Below are 26,823 nucleotides of genomic sequence, written 5' to 3'. Positions count from 1 at the left end.
GGGAAAGGGTAAGAGGTCCAGCAGTTCCTCTCTACCTCCAAGGCCTGGACCAAGGCAGATGGACTGGAGGGAGGGCTTGGGTTCTTAATGGATGGTTAATCATTTTCCAGGGAAAATACATACTCTCAAGTAGGATAATGCATATACAGTACATAGCAATACAGGAAATGGTTTGATAAACAGGCACCAAAAGAACATCAAATAGTAAGCGACAATTATGCAATGCCTGGGAAGGCTTCTGTGAACAGGATGGTTTTCAACTCCGTTTTGAAGCTGGTTAAAGAAGTGATGGCTCTTGCTTGTGGGGGAAGAAGGTTCCAGGAGTGAGGGGCAGCAAGTGAAAAGGGGCGAATCCGAGATGGGGCAGAGGAAATCCTGGGCTGAGACAGCAGACCTTGACTACCAGAATGGAGGGCCCTGGTGGGAAGGTGAGGAGAAAGAAGGTCTGATAAGTAAGGAGGGGCCAGTCCATGGAGGGCTTTAAATGTTGACAGCAGGAGCTTATACTGAATGCGGAAAGGGAGGGGGAGCCAGTGAAGGGATGCCAACACAGGAGAGATGTGGTCAGCGCGGTGGGTGGAAGTGATAATGCGTGCAGCTGAACGCTGAACAGAGATTAAAGGACGGAGGTGAGAAAGAGGAAGCCCAGCCAGGAGGACATTACAGTAATCAAGTCGTGAGATCACTAGGTCATGGACCAGGATCTTGGCAGTAGAGGCGGAGAGATATGGTTGGATTTTGATCCTGTCCTCTGGGGTATTAGCTACTCCTCCTAATTTGGTGTTATCTGCAAATTTGATAAGCATGCCCTTTATTCCTTCATCCAAGTCATTGATAAAGATGTTGAATAGCACTGGGCCCAGGACAGAATTCTGTGGCACCCCACTGGTCACTTCTCTCCAAGATGAAGAGGAGCCATTGTTGAGCACTGTTTGGGTTCAGCCGGTCAGCCAGTTACGAATCCACCCATTTTTTTCATCTTTAATTTAACACGTCTGTGTATTGCATCCAATTTTTAAAAATTTCTTCTTGATCTTGTAGTATGTTCTTTTTCTTGTCATAGAACATCCTGACCCTTGGTTTGAACTTCCCTTTCATTTCTGAGATCTTGTGAAAGAAGTCTCTCATTCTTCATTTTTTATTGTTGTCTTCTATTTCTCTGCATTGTTTGTTATAGTAATTCTCTTTATCCTTGCACATTAGTCATTGAGCATTTGCATGGTTCTGTTTTTGTTCCTATCTTCCTTTTCTTTTGCCTCTCTTCTTTCATTTACTGCTTGAAGCATTTTATCTGTTATCCACTGTTTTGTCTATTCCTTTTAGGTCATCGATAGTGTCTTTCTGCATTCTTCCTTAATTATTTTCTTGGCTTCTGTCCATAGTTCTTTTGGTTTGCAAATCTATTTCTGACATTGTTAGTAAATTCTGTTGTGAGATTGTTCAGGTCATATTTTGGTATAATGACTGTTTTTGTCTTATTTAGCTGTACTTTATTTTTTGATATATATGGTTCATGGTCATTACCACAGTCAGCTCCTGGTCTAGCTTTGGCCACAAGAATAGAGCTTCTCCATCTTCTGTTTCCAGTTAAATAAACTATCTGATTTTTGTGTTGGCCATCTGGTAATGTCCATGTGTATAATATCTTCTCTGTTTGTATGAAGAAAGTGTTTTCAATTAATGGGTTATTGGCCTCACATAATTCTATTAGAAGTGCTCCTGCTTCATTTCTTGCACCTAATCTCAATCTTCCTACTGTTTTTAATCCTTCTTTGCTGCCTACATTCGCATTCCAGTTGCTTATGATTAGTCTAAAGTCCTGGGTTGGTTCTGTTATCAATTTCTTCATGTAATCCTTCATATAATCTCTCAATTTCTTATTCCTGTGTTAGTGGTTGGCACATGTACTTGAATTATGGTAATATTTACAGGTTTTCCCTGACGGCTTGTTGACATGATTTGGTCTGATTTTACATTGTATCCTTTGACTACTTTTGCCACATCTCTTAATATGAAGGCCACCCTGTTTCTTTAAGTTTTTTTTTTTCATTTCCTGAGGAGAACACTGTGTAGAGAGCTGAGTTGACTCATTCCTCTCTATTTTAGCTCACTCACCCCTAGTATTGCTATGTTTATGTGTTCCATTTCTGTTTCCACTTTTTTTAAGCTTCCCTGGTTCATGCTTCTCATATTCCATGTTCCTATAAAATGTGTAGTGCTGCTTGGAACTATTTTTGCCTTGATTAACTTGTCTACTGTTTGGCTTCCCATCTTTACATTCTTTTTCTCTACCTCTCTATTTGTTTACTAGATTGTCCTTTGTTTCATTTGGAGTTGTCTCATCACAGGGTTTTCTTGGTGAAAGAGTCTCACAAAAAGGTTCACTTTTGCCTCCCTTCATCCAGTGCTAACGTGCATATGCCATTAAATGCTTTCTGGTCATTATTAAGCTTTGGCACAAACCTGTGTACTTCCTATCTTGCAATAACCTGTACAAAGGATGGCACTGTTGTTTGTCTCACTCACTGTAAAAGGATGCTACAATATAACACCTCAAACATTATGTCCCATTTGTGTTTATTTTCAGAGTGTGGCAGGACAATTCCAGGAGTGCTGAAAGGAACTAAAATGATGAAAATTTATGTTGATGAGTCACCAGACAAATTCAAAGGAATCTGTTTATTCTTTGTACGGGCTAGAAATGACATCGCTGTGAATGTTAAGACTATGCATGAGGTACTTTTATCATTACCATTGTTATTTTTAGCAAAGTATCCATCAGATAGATGATGGCAATGATGGGGACAGGGGCCATACATTGTTGAGATTTATTGTCCTGGGTTGGTGCCATACATCCCACTGTCCAGGGAGACAACACAGGATGGAGACTATGATCCATACCTGAGATTGCAAGAGAGGAAGGTTGTCAGCTTACCAAAGCAAGGAGCAGATGTTGTTAATTTTTTAAAAAATGTCATTAGATTTATTTTAAAACTACAACTACTATTGTGTTTTTGACTTCTGATACCTATCTCAATGTTCCATTTTCAGGACATATACTTTTCAGTGCTGGATGGAAGTGAAGGTCTTCTTCCCGGAATCAAGAATATTATTTCAAATGTTTTTCTGCCAGCTATCCTTGCCACAAACAATTGGGGTGCTTTATATCAGACCAAGCAGGGAGATCTTGAAAAACAGAGTTTTACTGAAACTCTCAACAGATTTCTGGCATTTTTGGATGGTAAGAACCATGATGAATTAGTAGAGAGTGGGTGTCATCAGTTTCAAATATTTTAGGCTAAAATAATGCAGCCATTTAAAAACTATTATTATGAGAGACAGTCCTAATTGAGGAAACTTTCTCTACACAGTTTGTAGCCACTGGCATTTCCAGACAGTTTTTCCGATGGTTCACTCATAGTAAACGTATATGGTGGTTTATTGCTGTCATGACATTTTTTTTAAAAGATTTTGATTTGATAAAGAAAGAGAGAGGTGCCGTCTCCTTCTTGGACCCAGAATCTTTCTTGGAAGGAACGTTTTGTTGCAGAGAAATTTTGGTGGGTTGGGGTTCTCTAATAAGCAGGAACTGTGTCATTTTAGGGATGGAGCAACCCACCAGAGATGGTTTTAGCCTGTGTGCCAACAAATGGTGCACAAGTAAGGAAGTAGCAGAATATGTACCATCTCAACTAGTGTGCAAAGTATCTAGGGAAAGTTCTTAGAGATGGATCAAAGTTGAAATGGCAGAACAGATTATGTTCTCTGTTTATTTTAGGTGCTAGAGTGAGCATTGAAGGGACTGTTCAGTTGAAACAAATAGATCACATTGACTTGTCTAAATTCCAGTCTTTTGAAGAAGTAACAGCAGCAGCTGCCAATCCTGATATGGTTCATCAGTTAGAGGAAGTGCTTATGATATGGTATAAGCAAATTGAACAAGTAAGTTTCTTGTGGTAAAAAGACCTATAAAGAACCAGGTGTGCTATAATATGTACAATGCCATATATGCATTATAGTGTAGTTGGACAGAGTGGCAGAAAATGTCAACATTTACAGCCACATTCCAAAACACTGTTAAAACAAAAGATGTTTTAATGTGAAGTTGAAGGCTTTTGTGGCCAGCATGCATGGTTTGTGTGTGTGTAGGGGGGGAGAGGGGGGTTGGCTATGTGGCCATGTTCTAGAAGAGTTTATTTCTGATGTTTCACCAGCATCTGTGGCTGGCTTCTTCAGAGAATGCTGGCATGGAAGAGAGTTGGGTATATAATAATAATAATAATAATAATAATAATAATACGTTTTATTTATAGACCGCTATTCCTCAATGATCATAGCGGTGTACATTAAAAATTGAATACAACACAAATACAAGGTGACAGTTAAAGGAGGGAGAAGTCTCGTCCTTCAGGCAGTCCAAGATGTTGCTGGTCTGCCTGATGGCTCCCTCTGAGGCCGAGATGACAGTTGAGGAGGGAGGGGCCTCTTCCTTCAGGCAGTCCAAGATGTTGCTGGTCTGCCTGATGGCTCCCTCTGAGGCCGAGATGACAGTTGAGGAGGGAGGGGCCTCTTCCTTCAGGCAGTCCAAGATGTTGCTGGTCTGCCTGATGGCTCCCTCTGAGGCCGAGATGACAGTTGAGGAGGGAGGGGCCTCTTCCTTCAGGCAGTCCAAGATGTTGCTGGTCTGCCTGATGGCTCCCTCTGAGGCCAAGATGACAGTTGAGGAGGGAGGGGCCTCTTCCTTCAGGCAGTCCCTGATGTTGCTGGGTCTGCCTGATGGCTCCCTCTGAGGCCAAGATGACAGTTGAGGAGGGAGGGGCCTCTTCCTTCAGGCAGTCCCTGATGTTGCTGGGTCTGCCTGATGGCTCCCTCTGAGGCCAAGATGACAGTTGAGGAGGGAGGGGCCTCTTCCTTCAGGCAGTCCAAGATGTTGCTGGGTCTGCCTGATCTCTCCCTCTGAGGCCGAGAGATGTGTGTGTGTGTGTGTGTGTATTACCCAGGGTTACATAGTAATGGCCAGTGCATTGAATATTTGATTCGGAGTTTTGATAAATATCCATAACCAAATATACACTTTTATTGTATAATTTTAACATTATTTTATTGGGCTTATAGGTATTGATTGAGAGTGAACAGATGAGAAAGGAAGCTGATGACTCAGGTCCTCTCACTGAACTAGAACACTGGAAGCGCATGTCTGCTAAATTTAATTTCATTATTGAACAGATCAAAGGACAACAATGCAAGGGTGTTATAAATGTTTTAAATGTTTCACGCTCCAAAATTATAAAGGTAATTCTGGGTTTTTTTCTTTAAGAAACAGTTTCACTGATTTAAAGTATGTGTCTACTTAATCTTGCTTAAAAGCATGGTCCCTGTGGACTCTTCCTTGTCATTGATGCTGCATACATAAGGTCATACTTAGATGTCAATTGCCAGAAATTTTGAAGAGATTGAATTCCCCACCCCATTTTTCATTTATATATATATATATATATATATATATATACACTTTTCAGAACTATTAACAAAATGTAATATTAGTGCACTTTACAAACTGAAAGTCACTTCATTACTTTAAGAACATAAAATGGATTTATATATAACTTGGTTTGAAATAAAAGTATCCTCTTTGCTATATTAAAAATACAGTTTATTTAGAAAATTGCTATGTATTGAATTGACTTTTTAAAAATTGACTGCAAAGAGTAAGGAACACCTGAACTATAAGGAGCCTCTTTGTTTTTGCCAGTCTATGAGGAATCAACCAACTATCCAATGACATAAAAAATACAGAATAAAATTTCAACTTCTGTAAAATCAATAAAAGAGAAAACTATTTTATCTCCTTCTGTTGTCCATAGTGCCAAGCAGACATAAAGCACTTATTCTTGTACAAAGAACTGAGAATGGGAAACTAAGAGCAGAAATGGCAGGTGTATGAGATACAGTACATAGAGCTACATAAAAATCTTCCTGCTACATAGTTTTTAGAAATAATGTGGGAAGAATAACTATATGAACATCTTACCATTAAATATTTTATTTATCATTCTAAAAGAAGCTAGTCCATAATCCATTTTTTCCAGAAAAACAAGCCTTTAGGGAAAGCATGATAAAATGGGTGTTTTTCTGAATTTTTCTGGGTTCCCCCCCTTGGGCCTTCATGCTTCTAGTTACACTTAGTTTAATTAATTCAGAATAATTGTTATGGCCTAATTTGGTTTTATCATTACTAACATAGACTATAACTGAGACCATTCCAGTACACATATGCACATTTCAATAATGTGGTTTGGATATAATTAAATTTCTGCTCTTTGAATTCTGAACATTTTACTAACATTGTTAGTATGTTTCATCAATTTTTACTCTAGTTGTGGCGTGAACTGGATGCCAGAATAACAGATACAGCAAATGAATCAAAAGATAATGTGAGATACTTATACACACTTGAAAAGGTTTGCCAGCCGCTCTATAATTATGATTTAGTAAGTAAATTTTAAAATATTTTTATTAAGTTATTTTTACATGATAGTACATAAAACAAATGATCTTTCATGTGTGTGTTTTAAAAGTGAATATATTTAAGTGTAATCCACCATCATTCTTTCATTCCAAAATATCAGTACAAGGGTCTTGCAGTATGCCAAGATTATCTTGCACAACCACAAGGGTCAGTAGCAGTGGTGGAAAGATGAGGCAAGAACTCACCATTGTCCAGGTGCAAATGCTCAACTGGCCATTGAATGCCAGCCTTTCAGGGACCTTTCAACTAAGGCACTATGGAAGGGATGACATAGAAAAATGCCTGTGTTAATGGCATAGATGAATTTTTAGGTCAGCCCTTGAAGAAATAAGATGCTTGGAATCTGACCTGAGGGAGAGGGGTAGTACGCAGCAGCCACTGCGTCCTTGTTCCCTTCTCTTCGTCCTGCTTAACTATGTTGGCAAAATTTACCACTCCATCAGAATAGTATAGGATCTCAGCCCTAGTTATATGCACCTGTTATGTAAATCAAACTACATACCATGGCCCTAATCTGGCCTTTCCGCAGTGCAAAAAGGAGCCACAGAAAGTGGCTTTTTTTGTGCCATGGAAAGGGCTCCATAGCTGCCAGCGCCGTGGCTTTTCGGCGCTCCTTTTGTGCTACGTCATCTGGGTGCACAGCATCACACGGGCATAGGGGTGGAGTCAGGGTGCGTGTTGTGTGGATGCCACACACACCCCGCCCCAAGGCTGGCCTTTGATGTCAGTCTGTACAGGCTCTTAGTATTCAATTCCGTGTCAGGACTAAGCTGTAAGTGTAGTTTGAGACAACCCAGGTGGCAGGGTATCTGGGCTGAGGGACAAAGTCTGATGTAAAGAGCAAGTTAAGGCTAAAAGACAAACTAGAATTGAAGAACAAACCAGAACTGATGGACAAGGTAGTAATTGAGATAACAAGAAAACCAGAGGCCAGGATAGAAGAATAAACTACATTGCAGGACTTGGGGCAAGGGGAATCTATGATGCAAGATTGAAGAGTAACTACCAAAAGATATAGGAATGCACCAAAGCTGAGAAAGGGTAGACAAGATATAAGTGAAGCACAATTCCCTCTCTACAATATCACACTACACAGTTACAGTGTTGTTATTCCACGTTAACTGCTATGCCTGCATCCAGTGGAATTCTGGGGTTTGTAGTTTAGTGAAGCCAAGAGCTCTCTGGCTGAGAATTCTAAATGCATATACTGCATATCCCAGGATTCCAGAGGAGGCAGCCATAGCAATTGAAGTGGAATAATAGCACTATAACAGTGTAGTGTGAAACTGTAGACTACAGAGCATTAGGTTTCACTTATACCTTGTCTACCCTTTCTCAGCTGGGTCTGCTTCCTCACTATTTGCTTCAGGACAGCTGATAAAGACTGCACTATTCAGAAGCTGTTCCATATTACATTATCATAGCACTATGATTCATTATTAATTGACATGGTTACAGTCTATGTAACCCTAGGATTTGTAGTTTAGGGAAGGATTTTTATCATTTTCAATCAAAGCTGCAGTGTGTCATCAAGCTACAAACCCCAGGTTTTCATAGGATGCATACATGGCAGTTAAAGTAGAATGCAGCAGTATAATTGTGTAGCGTGAAAGGGTCTCAGGATAATGTTTTAGACATGCAGAAATATACACCTCAAGTACACAACAGCTTCTCGGCATTCAGTTATCTAATTCTACAAAATGTTTCTCTTAGGTTTCCATGGCTCATGGGATACAGAACTTAATTAATGCTATAAGGATGATACACAGTGTTTCAAGATATTATAATACTTCTGAGAGAATGACATCACTGTTTATAAAAGTAAGTACTTTGATTTTTTTTTTAAAAAATGATTTACATACGCAACTTTAAAGGGATGCAAATACGTCAAAATCCAAACTCCAGAACTGTATAGTAATAAAAACTAAAAACTAAAACATAAACTTCTTGGGTTTAAAATGTAACAGGCTTATGTGTTTGCCCGTTTAAAAATAGGTCTATGTAGTTTCAGTGGTGTATTAGTCTTTTATTATACATGACTTTCCACACAGATAATATAGCCAGGACTCCAGTGTTGTTTCTTGCCCCCAAACTACTACTGATGACCATATTTGAGTCCCCATGGGAGCTTCATAAACAACAGCCATGGATCAGCTCAGGGGAACATTTCTCTGGCAGTAAGGCATCGATGCTTCATAGGATAATATACTACTAGGACAAAGCAGGAAATCTTTTCTGGCCTAGGCACTCCATCCATCTGCACTTGGGCTAGAAAGACCAAGGAACAGTATGTGGTTGTCAGGCAGGTAAGTACTAAGCCTGGAGTGGCCCAAACTGTTTTGTTTCAGCAAGCAGATGAGCAAATACAGCCCACTTTCAAATGCCAAAGTGCATAGTAACTTGGGCCAGTCAAGTCACTTGTACACTTGAGTTAGAAAATCTCTCCCCCTTCCTGTCATTAAAAGTAGAAATAAAATAAAATAACTAATCTTGTTGAAGGAAGCACATTTTGAGGCCTTGCACATCATGATGCACAACATGAAAATAGGGTATGCCTTGTTAAAGGTTTTATGTGTGTTGGCTTTGTGATCCCTGAGCCAACATGAGATAGCTTTAACCTTAGTCTTAACTGGTAGGTTTTTGATAATTAAAGACTGTATTGCAGTTGTGTAGTAAAATCTTCATTACTTCAACAATGAGGATACCGGAATTATCAGACCAGAAAATACAAAATTAATAGAGCAAAAGTAAAAATGCTAAGACTCATATAAGAACATACGTTCTAACATTATACACATACAGAAACTATGATAGCTTATCTATGATAGCATAAATATAATAGCAGCTGGATGCAAAGTTGTCTGCAAAAACGCATACTGATATGTTTCATTATGATGAATAATAAAATTTATGAGTGGAACCTTGTCTTATGAAAAAGTAACATAGGAAGGAAAGATACTGTAAGGCACATTTGCTTGACTTGAAGCTGCTCATTCATATTACTATAGTCGTGGTGTTGCCATTGAAAAAGATGGCCAAGGTGGAAACATGCTTCACATTCCTATATTTGTCTGAAAACCCTGAAATGGTTTTTAGGTTATTTTTCATTGTAAATAAATTGTAGAAGCTGTGTGTATATTTTTAGGATACTTTATAAATTAATACCAGTTGTTTTGGTGGTAATCCTGGTGAATCTAGTTTAAATCTTGTATCATTGTATTAAGTTTACAGGTTTTAAGACTTTCCTTCCCAATTAAATCTGTTTTTCTATGTCGATTAATTAATTTCTTACTGTTAAAGTGATGGATCAAGTTTTTTTAAAAAAAAATTAATGCAGTGAAATCTTGCTATTTACAACCAATGCTTAAAGGAGAAGCGAAAAAAGAGAGCTGGGGAGGATCAGCAAGATATCTCAAAAATACTGGAAAAATTTCATGTACATACTGTGTTTGATTTCTGTTCTCGCTCTGTTGACACAATTTGTTTTGCTTTGTATTTTGTTTACAAAATAGGTTACAAATCAAATGGTAACAGCGTGTAAGGCATATATCACCGATGGAGGTTTTAGTCGTGTGTGGGAACAGGATACTCCAACAGTGCTTAAGAAAATACAGGTCTGTGTGAAGCACATTATAATTTCATTGCCATTATATCTGTCGCCTTCTGATGTTTTCCCCAAAGAGACATATGCATTATTATATGCTGATAAACAAGGCTTTGGTTTTTCATGCTTGATAAAATATTATTGTGTGATCTCATTAGGTCTGTTAGTGAAATATCTATAGTACCATAACTCTGTGTATGTGCATATTTTTTTAAAAAACCCTCTGATTCTTCCTATTAGAATTTGTTGCTTAATTAGGCCCCAGGGGATTTGCTGCATCATAGTGTTTGGTGGTTTGGTCTTTACAATAGAAAGTTAAAAGAAATTAATTGTGAATTGTTACAAAATAGCAAGCATCTTGTTAGCCTTTACCCATAATTGCTAAGGCCATGTTCAGCAGTGAATTGGTACAGTTGTATGCGGTTGAATGGTGAGGGAGGGGAGAAGGCAGCTGGCCAGGACAGCAGGCAGTCCAATATAGAGCAATGGATCATGGGGGACTAGCATCTTAACTGGCCCCACTGTGTCCTCAAACCTCTTCAAAATGTCCAAAAACTGATTATGCATGGAGATCTAGGATTCCTCCTTGTAAGCAATGACATCACTAGGGTTGGTGTCACACTGTGCGGTATCTCACAGTGTCACCCCCTCACTGACCTCGTCCCATACCACACCACACAGAATCCTTAGTAATGTTTTTTTGTACCAATGTTGCTCATAAATCATAATTCACATACATCACTGATAAACAACTAGCAAGATTAAAATTATGCCTTTAAATTACAATATCATAAGCACAGTCAAAATGTATTTACATGTGCATAGTTTTATGTGGTTAAAGTGAACATTTGGTAAGATGTGATTTTTTAAAAAAAAAACATTACAACCCTGGGTGTATTCCCACAGCAGAATTTTTTTAAAATTGTTTTTTTAAAAACCTGGGGGCTCCCCTTTTCCCTCCCACTGAGCCTCACCCCCCTCACCCCATCTCTTCAATGTTTTAAAGGGATGCAGGCAAACATTGCAACTTGTTTCTGCCGAAACACAGATGTTTAAACACACACACTTTTAGGTGTAGTCCGCACACCTGGTGTGGTCCATACCCCACACACCCGCCTAGTGATGTCCCTGTTTGTGTGAGCAGGGGAAATATAGACTACTTACACAATTAGTGATTGCATTAATGTTGTGTCCCAATAGTGTTCAGGACTTCATATCTTCCAACATTTCAAATGTGAAAACCATGGATGCAGATTTAAAGCATTTTGACACCACTTTAACAGCAATAACAGAATCCTGGGGGTTTTAGTTTGAGTGATCAGGTTGAATACATCACCAAACTACAAATCCCAGGATTCCACAGAATGGAGCCACGACAATTAAAGTTGTGTCAGAAGGCCTTATTTCTGCAGTGTGGAAGAGCTGCAGGACACATGTGGCCAAGAAATCAGAATGTGGTCAAGATCACAATATGTATTAAAGATGAAGAGCACACAAACTAGGTGAAGATGCCACTGTTGTCTGTTGCTTGAGTTTACTGGGAAGGGCAAGACTCTGCCCCCACTTCTCTCATCCTCCATTGAGATAATTGAATCCAAACTACTTTTGCACTTTGAAATCAGTTTGCAGCAATGGAAGTAAGTCAAGTACCCATCACAAAGTGGTAAGAGGGCAGGACATTTTAAAGAGCTGTTCAACAGTGGAACACACTCCCTCGTAAAGTGGTGGAGTCTCCTTCTTTGTAGGTCTTCAAACAGAGGCTGGATAGCTATCTATCTGGAGTGCTTTGATTGTGAGTTCCTGCATGGCAGTGGGTTGGACTGGATGGCCCTTGGAGTCTCCTCCAGCTCTGTGATTCTATTCTATGATACTATGAAAAGCAGCTGGAAAAGTGGGATGATAGAGGATTAACTGGGGCCATCCCTGCCAAATGGGGGCAGTTTGAAGGTATGAGCCATATTATTTAGGCTGAACGAAGTTGTTTCTCGAGTCCCACTGCTTACTGATATGATCAAAAAGGAGATTTAGGTTTGTTTACATACTAGGTGAACTATTGACTTTAAATATGAAACTGCAAAGTTATCTTGTAATTCAGGAGGCTACTGACACAGTGAAGGCCACTATAAAAAGTGGGTTTTATTTTGTTTATTAACAGTAATTGCCATATTCAAAAGATTGATTGAATTTATATTCTGCTGACTTGGAAGACTGGAGCTGCAATCTAAATCCCTAGGCAGCCTGCTTCACAATGTTCCTTCTGAGACTAATTGCTACTTGTTTGTTTTTAAAACTTTAGGACTGCATTTTTCTGTTTAAAGAATACCAGAAAAGTTTTCACAAAACAAGAAAACAAATATTGGAGACTTTAGGAGAGAAGACGTTTGAAGTATCTGAGATGTATATCTTTGGCAAATTTGAAGCTTTCTGTAAAAGGCTAGAAAAAGTAAGCATGCTTCAGAAATATCTTGAACAATAACAATGGCTATCATCCTTTGATTTCAGGCTTTTATCTGAAATATAATTAAACTGAATTTTGCACAGGTAGCATGTTGGTACAGTCGGCCCTCCATATCCACGGATTCTTTATCCACAGATTTTAGCATCCACAGTTTCAGGAACACCAATTTACTATGCCATTGTATTTAACAGAACTTGAGTATCCACAGATTTTGGTCTTTTTGGGGGTCCCAGAACCAAACCCCAGAGGATAGCAAGGCCCCACTGTACAAAGGCAAGTTCCCAAATCTATACTGTGGCCATATCTTTTTCAGGCCAGCCAAAATGCTTCAGAAATCATCACTCTTTCAAAACCTTGCAGGTCTTTTCTTCAGGCCAATATGCCTCAAAAAAACGGATGTGAGGAGAGAAATTATGTAGTCTGCATCTGGTATTGCTACATTATAGGAGAAAATCACTACAGATCTTCAAGCAGAGTGGTGCACAGACTTGCGAGGAACAAGAAAAAAAAATGAAAAAGCCAATAAATATTGATTTCCACTCTTTGAAAATGCCTATGACCTTGAAAATTCAAAAACAATATCCCATACAAAGCTCAGTCATTGGCCATTTTATAGACACGTTAAACTAGTTCAACTACAGGATAGCTAGACTAAAGTCTAAGAAATGTTTAGATAACTATATATAAGGCTGGTGATTTTCAAATACAGTGGCACTGCTTACTACTGAATGGAAGAGAGGTCTCTGTTCAAAAGGCTATGAAAGGACTGACTTCTATTTGAGACTGTCAGTTAAAAAAAAAGTTTAATAACAACCATAAGAAGGGAGAGCATTGGCCGTGACATAGCTCATAAACTTTTTTGTTGTTTCTTTAGAACATTTATAGTTTGTGCTTGAGCCAAAAAAAATCCTAAAGTGGCTTACAAATTTCTTAATTTGACAGTTCCTTGCCCTCAGACTCACAGTCTAAAAAAACCGTACAATTGTACAATCTTAAGACTTTGCACAACAGGCTAAGCAGGCTCACAGGCAACAATTTTACTTGGTATTTATAAATGATCATGTAAGAAGTCGCATAATTCTCATATATTGATATTATAGGACTTGGAAAACTGTAGCCTCTCTGATTTGTCAGTGTTTGGAATTAAGTGCTACCTATTTAAAGCATTTTGTATAAGTAGGAATATCTGGAACAATAGATCTAAGATCTTAAATCTCTGGAGTTTATCACATTAGCAAGATTCCGCAGGAAAATGGGAGTTAAACTAGATTTAAATCAAAGAAAATCCAGAAATGCCCAAAATTTATCACACAACGTCACAGTTAACATGAAATAAAGTGAAGTTAATCCGAACGCAAAGCGAAGAAAACCTGTAGCTTTTTACTTTTGGAACAACCAAAAGTAAAAAAGCTGCCATTTTTCTCTTCTTTGCATTCAGATTAACTTCACCTTATTTTACTTGGGCAACCCCTAGTGTGATAAACTAAATGAATTTGCAAGTTTGGTTTAAATTTGAATGTACTTTAAATCATGTTTAACTCCCGCAGGGTCTCCCCATGTGTGATAAAGCTCATTGTTTCAATGTACAGGTTAATATTTAACAGAATTATTCACTTAAACATGTTGGCAATAGAGTGTTTTAAACCACCAATCACTGTACTGTAATTTGTATTTGCTTTCAGCAGCTGAAGAAATGGTTTACTAACTAATTTATTTAAGTTTTATTTGCTAATTACTGTAATGAACATATAAAATAGCATATGTACAATTTATGGAAATCCGTTAACCCCTTTGTGCTCTCTTTTTAATATGCATTTCCTATTTCTTATTAGACTTAGTGGCCACCCTATTTTCAGACCTCCTATTAAGACGATTAATCAACAAAATGTTCTCGTTTGTGGAGGTTGGAATTATCTGTTATCTGTTAAAAATTAATGTTCCCAACCTAGTGAAACACTTTTTCACTCATATCATTATAATTAGGACCCAGTTTTCAACTGTAAGGTTCAATTTGTATCGCCATTTCAGACTGCAGGTGAAGATTCAAGTGATCACTTGTTTTTTAAATAGCTGTGCCCTGGATCTTCATACATAAAATTAAACATTGGGAAGAAAAGTTTTGCCTTATCCTTCTCTTTAATATTCTAGTAGCCTCTGAGTAGTTAATCATGTGAATTATTTCCCCTTCCATGACACACTCTGCCCTGTGGACCTTTCACACTACGAAATTACAATACTGTGATTCCATTTTAACTTCCATGGCAACATCCTATGAAATCTTGAAGTTTGCATTTTATAAGGCACTATGACCTCTGGCCATGAATTCTAAATACACCACCCTAAACTACAAATCCCAGGATTCGATAGGATAGAACTATAGTAGTTAAGCTCTATGCAGGCACACCATAATTAACACAGTTTCTGGCAAAGAAGCTTTTTAAAATTAAAGTCTTTTTATACCTGATCACCCCCTTCCCTCTTTCTTCCTTGTCCTCTGTCTAGCTGGACTTTTTTTTAGCAGCATCAGCATTTGGAGGATGGTTAAGAACATTTGGAGAAACACAGACTTTTGGTGTTAGTTTGCAGCAGTGTGCCTGCTGTAAAGAATACAATAAAGCTTGAACTGGGAAAGAATGGGATTTTACTCTAGCCAGTCTTAATGTAACTGTGTGTGCCTGGCAACAACAGACAGGGTAAACAGCAGCTGCCTTCAGAATCCCTTTACTGAGCATGTATGAACAGCAAAACAGACAGAAAAGAGGAAATCAGATAAGCCTGCCTCACCAGCTACACCCAGCATGTTAAAAAGGGATAGATCTATAAATTTGGCTGCCAAAATAGAAATTATAAGAAAACTAAAGGCTGATGAAAGGGTGGGGTGGGGGGATCATTCCTGGATGCATTTTGAAAGAAACATTAAAGTGGTCTCTGGAAATTTCAAAATGTTTTTGGAGATTATCATACACAACTTATCCTGTCTTTCCCCCAAGGGGATACATAATAATAATAATAATAAATAAATAAAAACTTTATTTGTATACCGCCCTTCTAAAAACCAGGGCGGTGAACAACAATTCCGAACAATATAACAACAAGTCATACAAAACATTAAAAACAGATTAATAAAAATAACAAAATGTCCATGCCGGCAAGACAGTGCTGACAAGGGGAGGGGGGGAGAGTAACTGGTCAGGGGTAAGCTTGTTCAAATAAGTGGGTCTTTAGCCCCTTCCTAAATTGGGCTAGGGAGGTGGCTGAGCGGAGCTCGAAGGGCAGCGCGTTCCAGAGGTTGGGGGCTGAGATGGAGAAAGCCCTCCTGATGGTAGAACTATATTTCGCCTCTGGAACGGTTAACAATAGCTGCCCTGATGATCTGAGTGTGCGGGGCGGATTGTACGGAGAGAGGCGGTCCTCCAGATACCCTGGGCCCAAGCCATTTAGGGCTTTATAGGTAATAACCAACACCTTGTATTGCGCCCGGAAGCGAATAGGCAGCCAATGTAAGTCTTTAAGGACTGGTGTTATATGACTGGCCCTGGCAGTGCCAGTAACCAGACGGGCTGCCATATTCTGCACAAGTTGCAGCTTCCGGGTATGGTACAAGGGTTGCCCCATGTAGAGCGCGTTGCAGAAATCCAAACGAGAGGTTACCAGGGCGTGTACAACCGTTTCAAGGTCTCCCCGGTCGAGGTAGGGACGCAGCTGGCGTATCAGCCGAAGCTGATAACAGGTGCTCCTGACCGTCGCATCCACCTGAGATGTAAGGTGAAGCGACGAGTCAAGGAGCACCCCCAGGCTGCGTACAGAGTCCTTCACGGAAAGCGTGATTCCGTTCAGGGCTGGTGGAACCACCGCCAACCCCGGACCGGGGGAACCTATCACGAGTACTTCCGTCTTCTCTGGATTCAGGCTGAGTCTGTTGTCCCTCATCCAGCCCATTACCGACTCCAGACAGGCCACGAGAGGAGAGACGCCAATCCCGGTCACTGCATCAGTCGGAGACATAGAGAAGACTATTTGGGTGTCATCAGCGTACTGATAACACCGCGCCCCATGTCTCCGGATGATCTCTCCCAGCGGTTTCATGTAAATGTTAAAAAGCATGGGAGACAGAATGGCTCCTTGAGGGACCCCAGATGTAAGGGCCCTCTCATCGGAGTGCACATCTCCCAGCTGCACCATCTGGGACCTCCCGGAGAGGTAGGACCGGAACCACTGGAGCGCAGTGCCCCCGATTCCCACCTCTGCCAGGCGCCCCAGAAGGATACCATGGTCTATGGTATCGAAAGCCGCTGAGATGTCCAAGAGCACTAACAGGGACACGCTTCCCCTGTCCATGCCCAGACGGAGATCATCGACCAAGGCGACCATAGCAGTCTCAACCCCGTAACCCGCCCGAAAGCCGGTTTGAAATGGGTCTAGATATTCCGTTTCATCCAAGATCGATTGAAGTTGGATTGCAACCGCCCGCTCGATCACCTTCCCCAGAAATGGCAATAGTGAGATAGGCCGATAATTGTTATGCAACAGGGGGTCAAGGGAGGGCTTTTTTAATAGAGGTTTAACTACGGCCAATTTCAAATTTGTTGGAAATTGCCCATCCCTCAGTGAGGTGTTAATAATCCGCTGTAACAACAAGGTTACAGCTGGGCCCCCCTGTGCCGCTAGCCATGAGGGACAGGGATCGAGAGGGCATGTTGTCTTCCTAACACTTCCAAGGATCTTGTCCACATCCTCGGTACTGACAGACTCAAACTGATCCAGACTAACCAAGTTCACGGAAGCCCTGGATACCTCTACTCTAGGTTCTGCTCTAAGGCTGGCCTCAAGACCTTCGCTTATCCGAGAGATTTTATCCGCGAAGAAGTTGTTAAATTGGTCGCAGCAGGCCTTAGAAGGTTCAAGGATCTGGTTCGGGGCAGGAGGGAGCTGAGTTAGCTCCCTCACTACCCTGAACAACTCTGCCGGACGCGACTCCGCGGACGCGACATGTGTATATAACTGTCAAATCCAGTTCCTGAAAAGCCATGGGTTATGTATGGGCTGTGTATGGGCTGCATATGCCCAGCCATGGGAGAATGCGATAAGATCTGTCATTGACAGTTAAATGCTCGTGTATCTAACAAGAAGGGATAAGTCATGTGCAATAATCTCCTTTGTTTACTTAAGCAAACTTGCCCTGCCCTGGTTGTTTCTTTTCACATATATCTATTGTTAGTTTTGGGCAAAAAGCTGGCTAAAAATGTTGAACTGTTCTTCTTTTGGGGGTGTAGAAACTTACACCCATTTTCCCATATTATTTCTGCCTCTGGTACCAAATTTTGTGTTAAAGAAGTAATGTTGAGGAACACATGTGCCTTGCTACCTGTAAATGCGTAGTGTGATAGGCCCTCAGTACAAGGGACACAAAGCTTTACTTATTACTTCAATGAGTACTAGGTTTTGGTACAGTGAATATTGGTGGCTTATGAATGAATCTTCCACTTTAGAAAGATAAGGTTAGAGTAAAAACAACAACAACCCAGTCACCCTAAAATGAGAAGTTTGAAAAGGAGTTGCCGGAACAACTCAGCACACTAATCGGATCAGCCCAGTTATAAATGTAATGGTTGTTAGTAGAAGTATTAGATCTTTATTAAATGTGTCTATGATTTGTTATGTTGAAGCAAAAATGTTTCCCCCTCAAATTTTAGATTACAGAGATGATAACAATAGTTCAGACTTTTTCTGCACTGAATATGTCTACCATTGAAGGGATTGACATTATGGCAATTAAGTTCAAGAATGTTTACCAAAGTGTCCAAAAGAAAAAGTACGATATCCTTGACCCAAGGAAAACAGAATTTGATGTAGATTTTGCTGATTTCATGACAAAAATGGAAAATTTAGAGGTAAGTAACAATAATTTTTCTAGTAAAATCTTGAAAATGTGACTATATCAAAGATAAAAAGTGTTGGACTTTTAGAGACTCAGAGCTTTATCGCATGACAAAAGAAACCTGAGACACAACAAGAGAGATGCAGTTTTCTCTTTGCCTTTCCATGTGCCACTGAAGCACTTACATTCTGTTCCCAAGGGAGAAAATCATAAAACCGTGTCTTTCGTTGCACTGGAAAAAATTTTTTTGGCAAAAGGCACACATTTATGACTCTCTCCTTCTAGAAGGATAGTGGAAGTGCAATGACAGCATGCAGATTAGCAAATAGAAAACTGCTTCTCTCTCGGTGCATCTTGGTTTTCTTTTGTCGTGTGATAAAGCTCTTAGGTTTATTTTTTTAAAAAATATTTAATTTTGCATTTGCTTTTTTTTTAAACCAAGAACATATTCCTGTGATTGTAAAGTATGATCAGCAAGATAGGTGCCTAGTTATGTATGGCATAAAAATCTGCTGGCTTGTGTGCCCACTTAGAGATGTGAAGGCCTGGAAAAAACCAGGAAAAAAATGGAAAAAATCAGAAAAAAAGGGGGAAAATGGTGTGTGTGTGTTGGGGGGGGGGGGGGAGAGAAATTGAAAAAAATTGAAAAATCAGTTTTGGAATGTTTTATTTTAGCATGATTCAGGAAAATCCTCTTCTCCCCGAAAAAAGTTTTTTTTACCCCAATTTTTTTCTGGGTCTTCATATCTTTAGCCCTACTACCTCCTGTTTTTGGAGATTATTGCACATGCTGTATCCTGTCTTTCTCCCAACAGGATACATACACATTTAAGTGTCGAAGACAGTTCTTACTGTATTCATATGTGGCTGCCTGTCTGCAGCCCATCTGCAACCTGGGCTTCTCTGGCAGATCCCTTGACAGGATATCAGTGGACAGAGATTTGTGCAGTGGTTGGCGGGTTTTTTAATTTTATTTTGGGGAGGTGTTTTTTGTTATCTAGTTGTCTTGTTGGTCAGGATGTGGCTTTGTAGGGATTGGGGATTGCAGGGATTTCTTATTGGCTGCTTGTTAATTTCAGTGGATACCACAGGTATGAATTTTTCTTTCCTGCTGACATTGTCTGTCTTTTCCCAGTACTTCTTCTCCAAGACCTTATGGGCTTTGGAGAAGGCAAATTAATAACCAAGATAACTCTAGTAAATCTCTCTCTTAGAGAATCTCTGTACTGTGAATACTGTACTTGTTTTGTGAATTTCTCTCTAAATGTTTACATTCATTTTCCTTAGGTTCAAATACAGACATTTATGAGTACTTGCTTTGGAAGAATCTTGTCTTCACAGCATGCTCTTCAGCTTCTTCAGAGGTATGACAAACAGCTTTAGGAAATACTTTAAATTAGAAGGTTGTGCGCATATATATATATATATATATATATATATATTTCATTATAGCTAAACAAAACATGATAGATAAAGAATAGTCACATATTTCCCCATCCTCCATGAGAGATGATGTCAACACATTGAGACACCTAATTGAGAAAACTTGGGTTTCTCAATACCTTGGAGAAAGATTTTTATAAAGTAAGTTGCTGCAAAAACTGTTGTTGCTTTAAAACAATAAAGTTATCTTTGTACTTTGATTAGTTTTTTTTCCTCTTTGTGACAAAAGTACAAGTGATATACGGCAAGTGTAAATGTACAAGCACTAAAGTTCTAAAATAGCTCAGATCGGAACCTATGCAAGACTGCTTTAAGAAAAAAATATGTACTATTACAAAATTTAAAAGAGTTAGACAAATAAAACCCACTTGTTGAAGTAAAGATAGACATGAAGGTGGGAGAAAAAAAAGAAAGGCACAAAAAATCCCTGTGCCCCCTCCATTCCCCACCTCTGAAGATCTTTTGATATCAATGCACACTTCTTTCCCAATATACATCACAGCTTCATTGAAAAGATTTATCACGATCATGTCATGAGAAAGAGTTAAACTCTCCCTCCTCTGCATTCAGGATATAGCTTGGCCTCCCCACACCTAGTATGTATATATTTTTAAAAATAGGTATAAACCATATTCATTCAAATAAAATTCTGTACAGTTTGGCCGTAATCTCTGAACTTCTTTACAGAAGAGCTTATTTCACAAATGCAGCCTATAAGACAGCACACAAAAACTGGTGCCTCAAATTGTTTTTCAATTATGACAGAGAGTTCTTGTAGATTTTGCCCTGAAAAATTAATGCCTTTTCTTCTGAAATCTATTGCAGTTCTCATTAATTATCTCATTAATTATCCTTCCTTACTTCTTAATAGGAAACATTAATTTCAAGTTGGAGTACTAAACTTCCTAATATTCCGGGAAATACATTCTGTGTTCTCATCTATTTAAACTTGATCTTTTTAGGTTTCAGAAGCTGAACATGCCATGTCTTCAGCATGAAATTGCACATACGATTGGACGGATTCTTCAGCATTATGTTGCAGAACTTGAAGCAACTAAAAAGGTACATAGTCTATTCACATTGAGGAGAACTTTTCATTCCTAAACTAGTGAGAAGGAGGCATCCAGAACAGGCTATGTTTTTCCATTGCCCAAGATGAAGCTGAAAACATGAGACCCAGTATCTTTGGTTTGGTACTGAAGCTAGACACCCCCACCCTTCACATTTTGTTCCCTGCCTTCCCCAGAATAGAGTTCTTGTTTTGCTCTTGCTTTCCTTGTTAAAATAAGGAATATTTATATTTATAGTAAATAGGACTGATAATTAATGCATGCAGTTTTGAACATGTTTTGGTTCTGGCATTTGCTGTTGTATTAAGATGGTCTTTAGAACAAATATTTTAAAAAATGAAAAAGAAAATGATAAATATTATCATCCCTTATATCAGTATGTAGATTTTAAATTAAATTATAAGCTATTTTATGTATTTCCCTAAAAAAATCTATTGAGGTTTTTCCAGCATGTGCACAGTATACATTTGGTTAACTGAAACGTTAATTGAAAAAAAGATTAATCAGTTAAAACCCTTCACTGCTCAGCATCTGATAACATGAGATCTGAAATAGTGAAAACAGTATGAAAGGCCATGAAAAATTGTTTTAAATGTATATTTTGATAGGGGTGTATGTTAATTTATGTTCTCCTGTTTTGATTGAAGATTGGACTGATGAACACTGCAATAATGAGAAAACAGAGTAGCTGCATGCATATATGAGGACAACAAAGGAATTTTTAGGCATTTCTTATGCTATCCATAATTTGGAAACAGTATAAGGATGTGTAGCATCATTAATTCATGTTGTGCATTGTTATTAATGTGTAAATTATCTATAATTCAGTGCGATATTTGCAACATATGCTTTCCCCCTTGATTGCATTATGGAAGATTGTGTCCTTAATGGGTCTGCCATAAATAAGCTTCTCTAGTACAGTGACACATCTTTGTGTGTAAGTCTAAATGCTTAGGTCACTTTTTGAAACTGCTGGCAGAAGGCTTATTTTAATGTTGCATTTTCTTTATTGTAGCTTTATCAGGCTCAAAAAGATGACCCTCCTCTGGCTCGAAACATGCCCCCCATAGCAGGAAAGATACTGTGGGTGAGGCAGCTGTTCAGGCGCATAAGTGAGCCAATCACCTTTTTTTATGTAAGTTTGGCATCAACATTGCCCGACAGTGACATATTTTGTATACCATTAAACCTCTAGTGAAGTGAGAAGAACAGTGCTAGTTATTACACTGTATATATACAAATGCAAGTAGATAAATAGGCACTACTTCAGTGGGAAGGTAACAGTGTCCGGTGCAGTCATGTTGGCCACATGGCCACCAGAGCAGTCCTCGGACAATGCTGGCTCTTTGGCTTTGTAAAGGAGATGAGCAACGCCCCCTATAGTTGGTTACGACTAGATATTCATGTCAAGGAATGACCTTTACTTTTACCTTTAGGCAGGGTTATTACTGTACAGTGCACCTGTTCCATCTGCGGCTTCAAGCATACATTGAAGTAGTGTGGCAATTGGACAAATGGCACATACCCCATTGGTTCCAATGGGACGTGAGCATGCACAGAATTCCCCTTAGGTGGTGGGATCCAGAACGGTTCCCCTGCATAAGGGAAGGGCCCACTGTTCTTTTCTCCAAATCACTGAAAAAGATTAGCACCAGTGTTGCCAACAAGCCTGGAAGATATTCCCTGGAATGTTTTACCAAAATCTCCGCAATCCCCCAATATTTACCGGAATATTCAGTCAAAATCCCTGGAAAGAAATTAATTAAATTCCCCAGATTCTGGGGAATTCCTCGGAAACTGGCAATGCTGATTAGCACCACTAGATGTGAATTTGAGTGAAGTAAGATATAAGAGTCTGCAGGTGGTGCTGTTTGACTGATTTTGAGAGCAACACACCAACTCACTAATCTGGAGTATACAGGGGATTTTAAGTGTCCTGATCTTAGTTAACAATGGCCTGTTACAGACAGCCAAAATAAAGCTGCTTCGAGTCACAGTGGAGGTATGGTATTTCAATGATGCATGCATCCTAAAAGTCCAGAAGCCACACCAAAGCCATGCTCCAGTCTGGAGCGTGGCTTTGGTGTGACTTCTGGACTCTTAGGATGCATGCATCATTGAAATACCATACCTCCACTGTGACTCGAAGCAGCTTTATTTTGGCTGTCTGTAACAGGCCAATAAGGTGCATTTTCTGGTTACTTTAAAATAGTTACAAATGTCTAGAAAACTATAAGAAGCTGGTTGGTGTCTTTATTTTTGTGCAGAGACAAACTTTTTTGAGCAACTCAAGAGGATTTTCTGGATTTTGCAAAAAACTTTGGCTTGAATCCAGACTGATCCCCTTTATTTTAAGTTTTGTATTAATACACACATGCACACACTAGTGGAACCTTTAGAAATAAGTAGTAATGTTGGCTTTTGAAATGAACATTTTATCTGATAATATACAGTATCTAATCCAAGAATGGATTGCTTGAGCATTTAGAAAGTCTGAGGAGTAGGCTTATCAGTTTTCTGCTATTAGGATCCTTTGCCTGCACATGTCAAAAACATCAAAAGGAAAAATCTGAAAGTAGCTATTCAATCCACCTTGGGTTTGGAAAATACAGTTCGTTCATTTAGATGTTAAGCAGTGTGTGTGTGTATGTGGGGGTGATGTAGCTTATTTAAAAGGTTATTTGTTGTCTTTTGAGGATTCCTGTAGTGGCAAATCATGCTCTTTTTTGGCCAGAAAAGGACAGTCTGGGGCCTCCAGTGAGAATGGTCTGGGAACTATGGCCTGGTCCAGATGGGTGCGTCCTCGTCACGTGTGAGGGGCAGCACTTGTAGACGCCCCTCGCACATGACGAGGACGTCAAAATGGCGGCGCCCTGTACAGATGGGCGCCGCCATCATTATGTGATGGATGCCTAGCGTCCACATATCGTGGCGCCTTTGGCACACTGCGGCGTCATAATGGCGCTGCAAGAAGAACCCTCTTTTTGCGGGCCCTCTTTGATCTGCGGGGAAATCCTGCGGTCTGGAGGCTGTGGCTTCTCTACAGACCAAAGCTGGGCACCGAGTGACCATCCTTTTTGGCTGGTCTGTCCTGCACCAAAATTAATGAGACATATTTCAAACTCTGACAGCATAAAACAAGCCAATTTGTTCTCCTTGTTCCCCCATCCCCTAACTCAATTTTTCCTTTGCAAACAAAAGTCTAGTTAACTACATGTTAAATAACGCACTGCCTACATCTGTTTTAAAATATTTTAAATAACTAACTACTGTATATAAGTGAAAGGTAATAGAAATTTAATGTGGAGGAGAGTGCAGTTTTCATTCATCCCACTCCTTGCAGAGAGGGTTTCATCCTTTTCTTCCTAGACTCAATTGTAATGAAAACTGCATCCACATTGCTGTTAACCTTGAGGAATAAAAACTCCTATCTGTGCCAGTAGATGCTCCCCACAACCTACTGACAAGAAGGAGGCAATATCTTACCCTCCAACAATACCAATTTGGCAGGGACAGTCCCGAATAATCCTCTGATGTCCCACTTTTTGAACTGTTTTTCAGATGTCTGTTTCGTTTGTCTCCATCTTAGTCCAATTGAGCTCAAAGTAAAAAAAAAAAAAAAAAAAAAAAAAGGAAAAGAAAAAGAAAAAGAAAAAGAAGTTTGCACTCAATTAACTTTGCATGGTGGAGAGGAGTGTATTGGGGACAGATTCTTGTCTTTCCTGTAGACTCAGGCAAAAGCCAACTACTGCAGCCCCTAATACATTGTGATTTTCTCCTCATTAACAACTTTTGCCATCTTGACCACACTCTAATCTTGCTTGACCACATGTTTCTGATTTCCTTCTGTGAAATATTGGAGGGTATATAGTATTGATTAGGATTCTGGCTAGTAAAGTAATACTTAAACCTCATGTTGCCATCTGTTACAGTCCAATTAAAATTATCTCCCATGCTTATTTTTAAAACCCTCAAAGAAGGACACATACTGTGTTTTTAATGTTACTTGTAGGAGTTTATCACACAGGGCACTTACCGCTGTCCAAACGCTGCCCAAGTGTTACCCAAATGTTTCAGGAGTGCCGGAGGTGGGATCATCTTTGCGCTTCCGAAACGTTACAGAGGCTTCCTGCTTCCCTTCCGTTGTGGAAGCGTTCGTGGGTAAGCCTCAGAAAAGCCATTTTTATTAACAAAAGATCCCGTTAATAAAAATGAACCCACCTCCAGTGCACCTGAAACATTTGGGTAACACTTGGGCAGAATTTGGGCAGCGGTAAATGCTCTGTGTGATAAACACAGTGTTAGGCCCTGACTCTATGACTCCTGTACACTACTAAGAATGCTCAACTCTTACAGCAGTTTTGCAAATGTTTTCCTTTACTTGTTTAAAAAAATTATGAACTCATACACATCTACATTCCTGGGGGAGGGAGTAACCAAAGTATGGAGGAATGAACAACTCCTATATTTGTATATTGTCTTGTTTTGCTTCTAGTCTTAAAGGCACTCAGGCCCCTGAGTTGGCCATTATCCATAACGTTATTGTATCATAGTTTTGTTGTGCATTAGGAAAATAATTAAAAAGAATTTTGATGTTAGTGCAAGTTTGAGCTACGCATGCAATTAAGATTTCATTAGCTTTCCCTACAGCATTTCCTACTGCCAAAGAGATAAACTGCTGTCCGTTCTAAAAGTGTTGTCTATGCACCAGTGGGAATTCTTAGAGAGAAAACAATAAATAAAACCCCAGCTGCCTATGTATTTCTCCTTCATGTATTTATTTGACTTTGGATCCAGACATATAAAAGCTGAATTATGATGCTGTTTGTAAGCAATAGTATGTATTATTAACATCTGTGTAATCTTGAAAGCCTTTTAAAGAATTCATATAATACAAGATTTTGTAAAGACATGGAGAAACAGAAATGCATTCTGAATTGAAGTGTATTTAATGAAAAGAAATGGTATTTCATTCATATTTCTTTTTAATTTGTATAACTTTAATATCATATATTTTAATAGAAAAATTCAGATATCTTGGCAAGTACAGAAGGTAAAGCAGTTGTTCGATTATACAATAAAATCTCCTATGTATTGGTGGAGTTTGAGGTGCTCTATCACACAGCTTGGATGAAAGAAATTGCACAGCTACAGTACAGTAAGTAGTGTGATCCATGCTAAATATCACTCATTATCACTGCACTTTCTCTTTGGCACCATCATGAAATAGTGATGAAACTGTTGAATATTTTCCCCTTTAATTTCAGCATTGCAAGTTACACTTTTGGTACGTCATCCTGAAACTGGAAAGCTACTGGTTAATTTTGACCCCAAAATTTTAGAGATTGTTCGAGAGACAAAATGTATGATAAAAATGGGTCTAGAAGTACCAGAACAGGCAAAGAGGATAGTCAAGATTGAAAATGAGGTTAAAACAAACAAATTATGTTTGGAGGTAAGTAAGCAATGATTATAGGTGGCTTTAAAACAGTTCAGCATTTATTGACTGCAGTATCATATCAGCATGTTTTTAATGTGCAGCACATCTAAATTTTATCCAGTAATCATTGTAAAATATCTCCAGTATAGTTAACTGAGAGTTGTTCTTCTCATGGGCAATTTTTCTACAGCTTTTATAATTTAAAAAATCCCAAAAGTTTAACTACATGTGGTTATTTTATCATGAGTCATTCATGTCACGGTGTACTCCTATGAATTGTGAAATTCATTATGTTTTGAAGGAAGTCAGATACATTTTGGTGAAATAAATTATTAGAGTGGCTTACAATTACAGTATTATTATTTTTAATTAGATGGTTCCCTACCCTCAGGCTTACAATC

General features: G+C 39.1%; 1 protein-coding gene across 3 annotated transcripts in view; it reads left to right on the top strand.

Moving 5' to 3' along the window:
- Window positions 1-26,823, top strand: part of DNAH8 (dynein axonemal heavy chain 8) — a 203,483-nt gene that overhangs the window by 13,576 nt on the left and 163,084 nt on the right. For all 3 annotated transcript variants that reach the window (XM_089529590.1, XM_089529589.1, XM_089529591.1), the window contains exons 5-18: window positions 2,588-2,736; window positions 3,052-3,241; window positions 3,779-3,942; window positions 5,116-5,292; window positions 6,378-6,491; window positions 8,243-8,350; window positions 10,042-10,143; window positions 12,430-12,576; window positions 18,285-18,482; window positions 19,757-19,833; window positions 20,875-20,974; window positions 21,998-22,117; window positions 26,005-26,140; window positions 26,250-26,437. In XM_089529590.1, the coding sequence (XP_089385716.1) occupies window positions 2,588-2,736; window positions 3,052-3,241; window positions 3,779-3,942; window positions 5,116-5,292; window positions 6,378-6,491; window positions 8,243-8,350; window positions 10,042-10,143; window positions 12,430-12,576; window positions 18,285-18,482; window positions 19,757-19,833; window positions 20,875-20,974; window positions 21,998-22,117; window positions 26,005-26,140; window positions 26,250-26,437 (1,970 nt within the window). The remainder of the gene's footprint in view (window positions 1-2,587; window positions 2,737-3,051; window positions 3,242-3,778; window positions 3,943-5,115; window positions 5,293-6,377; window positions 6,492-8,242; window positions 8,351-10,041; window positions 10,144-12,429; window positions 12,577-18,284; window positions 18,483-19,756; window positions 19,834-20,874; window positions 20,975-21,997; window positions 22,118-26,004; window positions 26,141-26,249; window positions 26,438-26,823) is intronic.

The sequence above is a fragment of the Sceloporus occidentalis genome, unplaced genomic scaffold (assembly GCF_023333645.1).
Source record: "Sceloporus occidentalis isolate IW3139 unplaced genomic scaffold, rSceOcc1.0.p SCAF_6, whole genome shotgun sequence".
Lineage (NCBI taxonomy): Eukaryota > Metazoa > Chordata > Lepidosauria > Squamata > Phrynosomatidae > Sceloporus > Sceloporus occidentalis.
The sequence above is the reverse complement of the archived record's forward strand: the minus strand, read 5'-3'. Positions and strand labels throughout refer to the sequence as shown.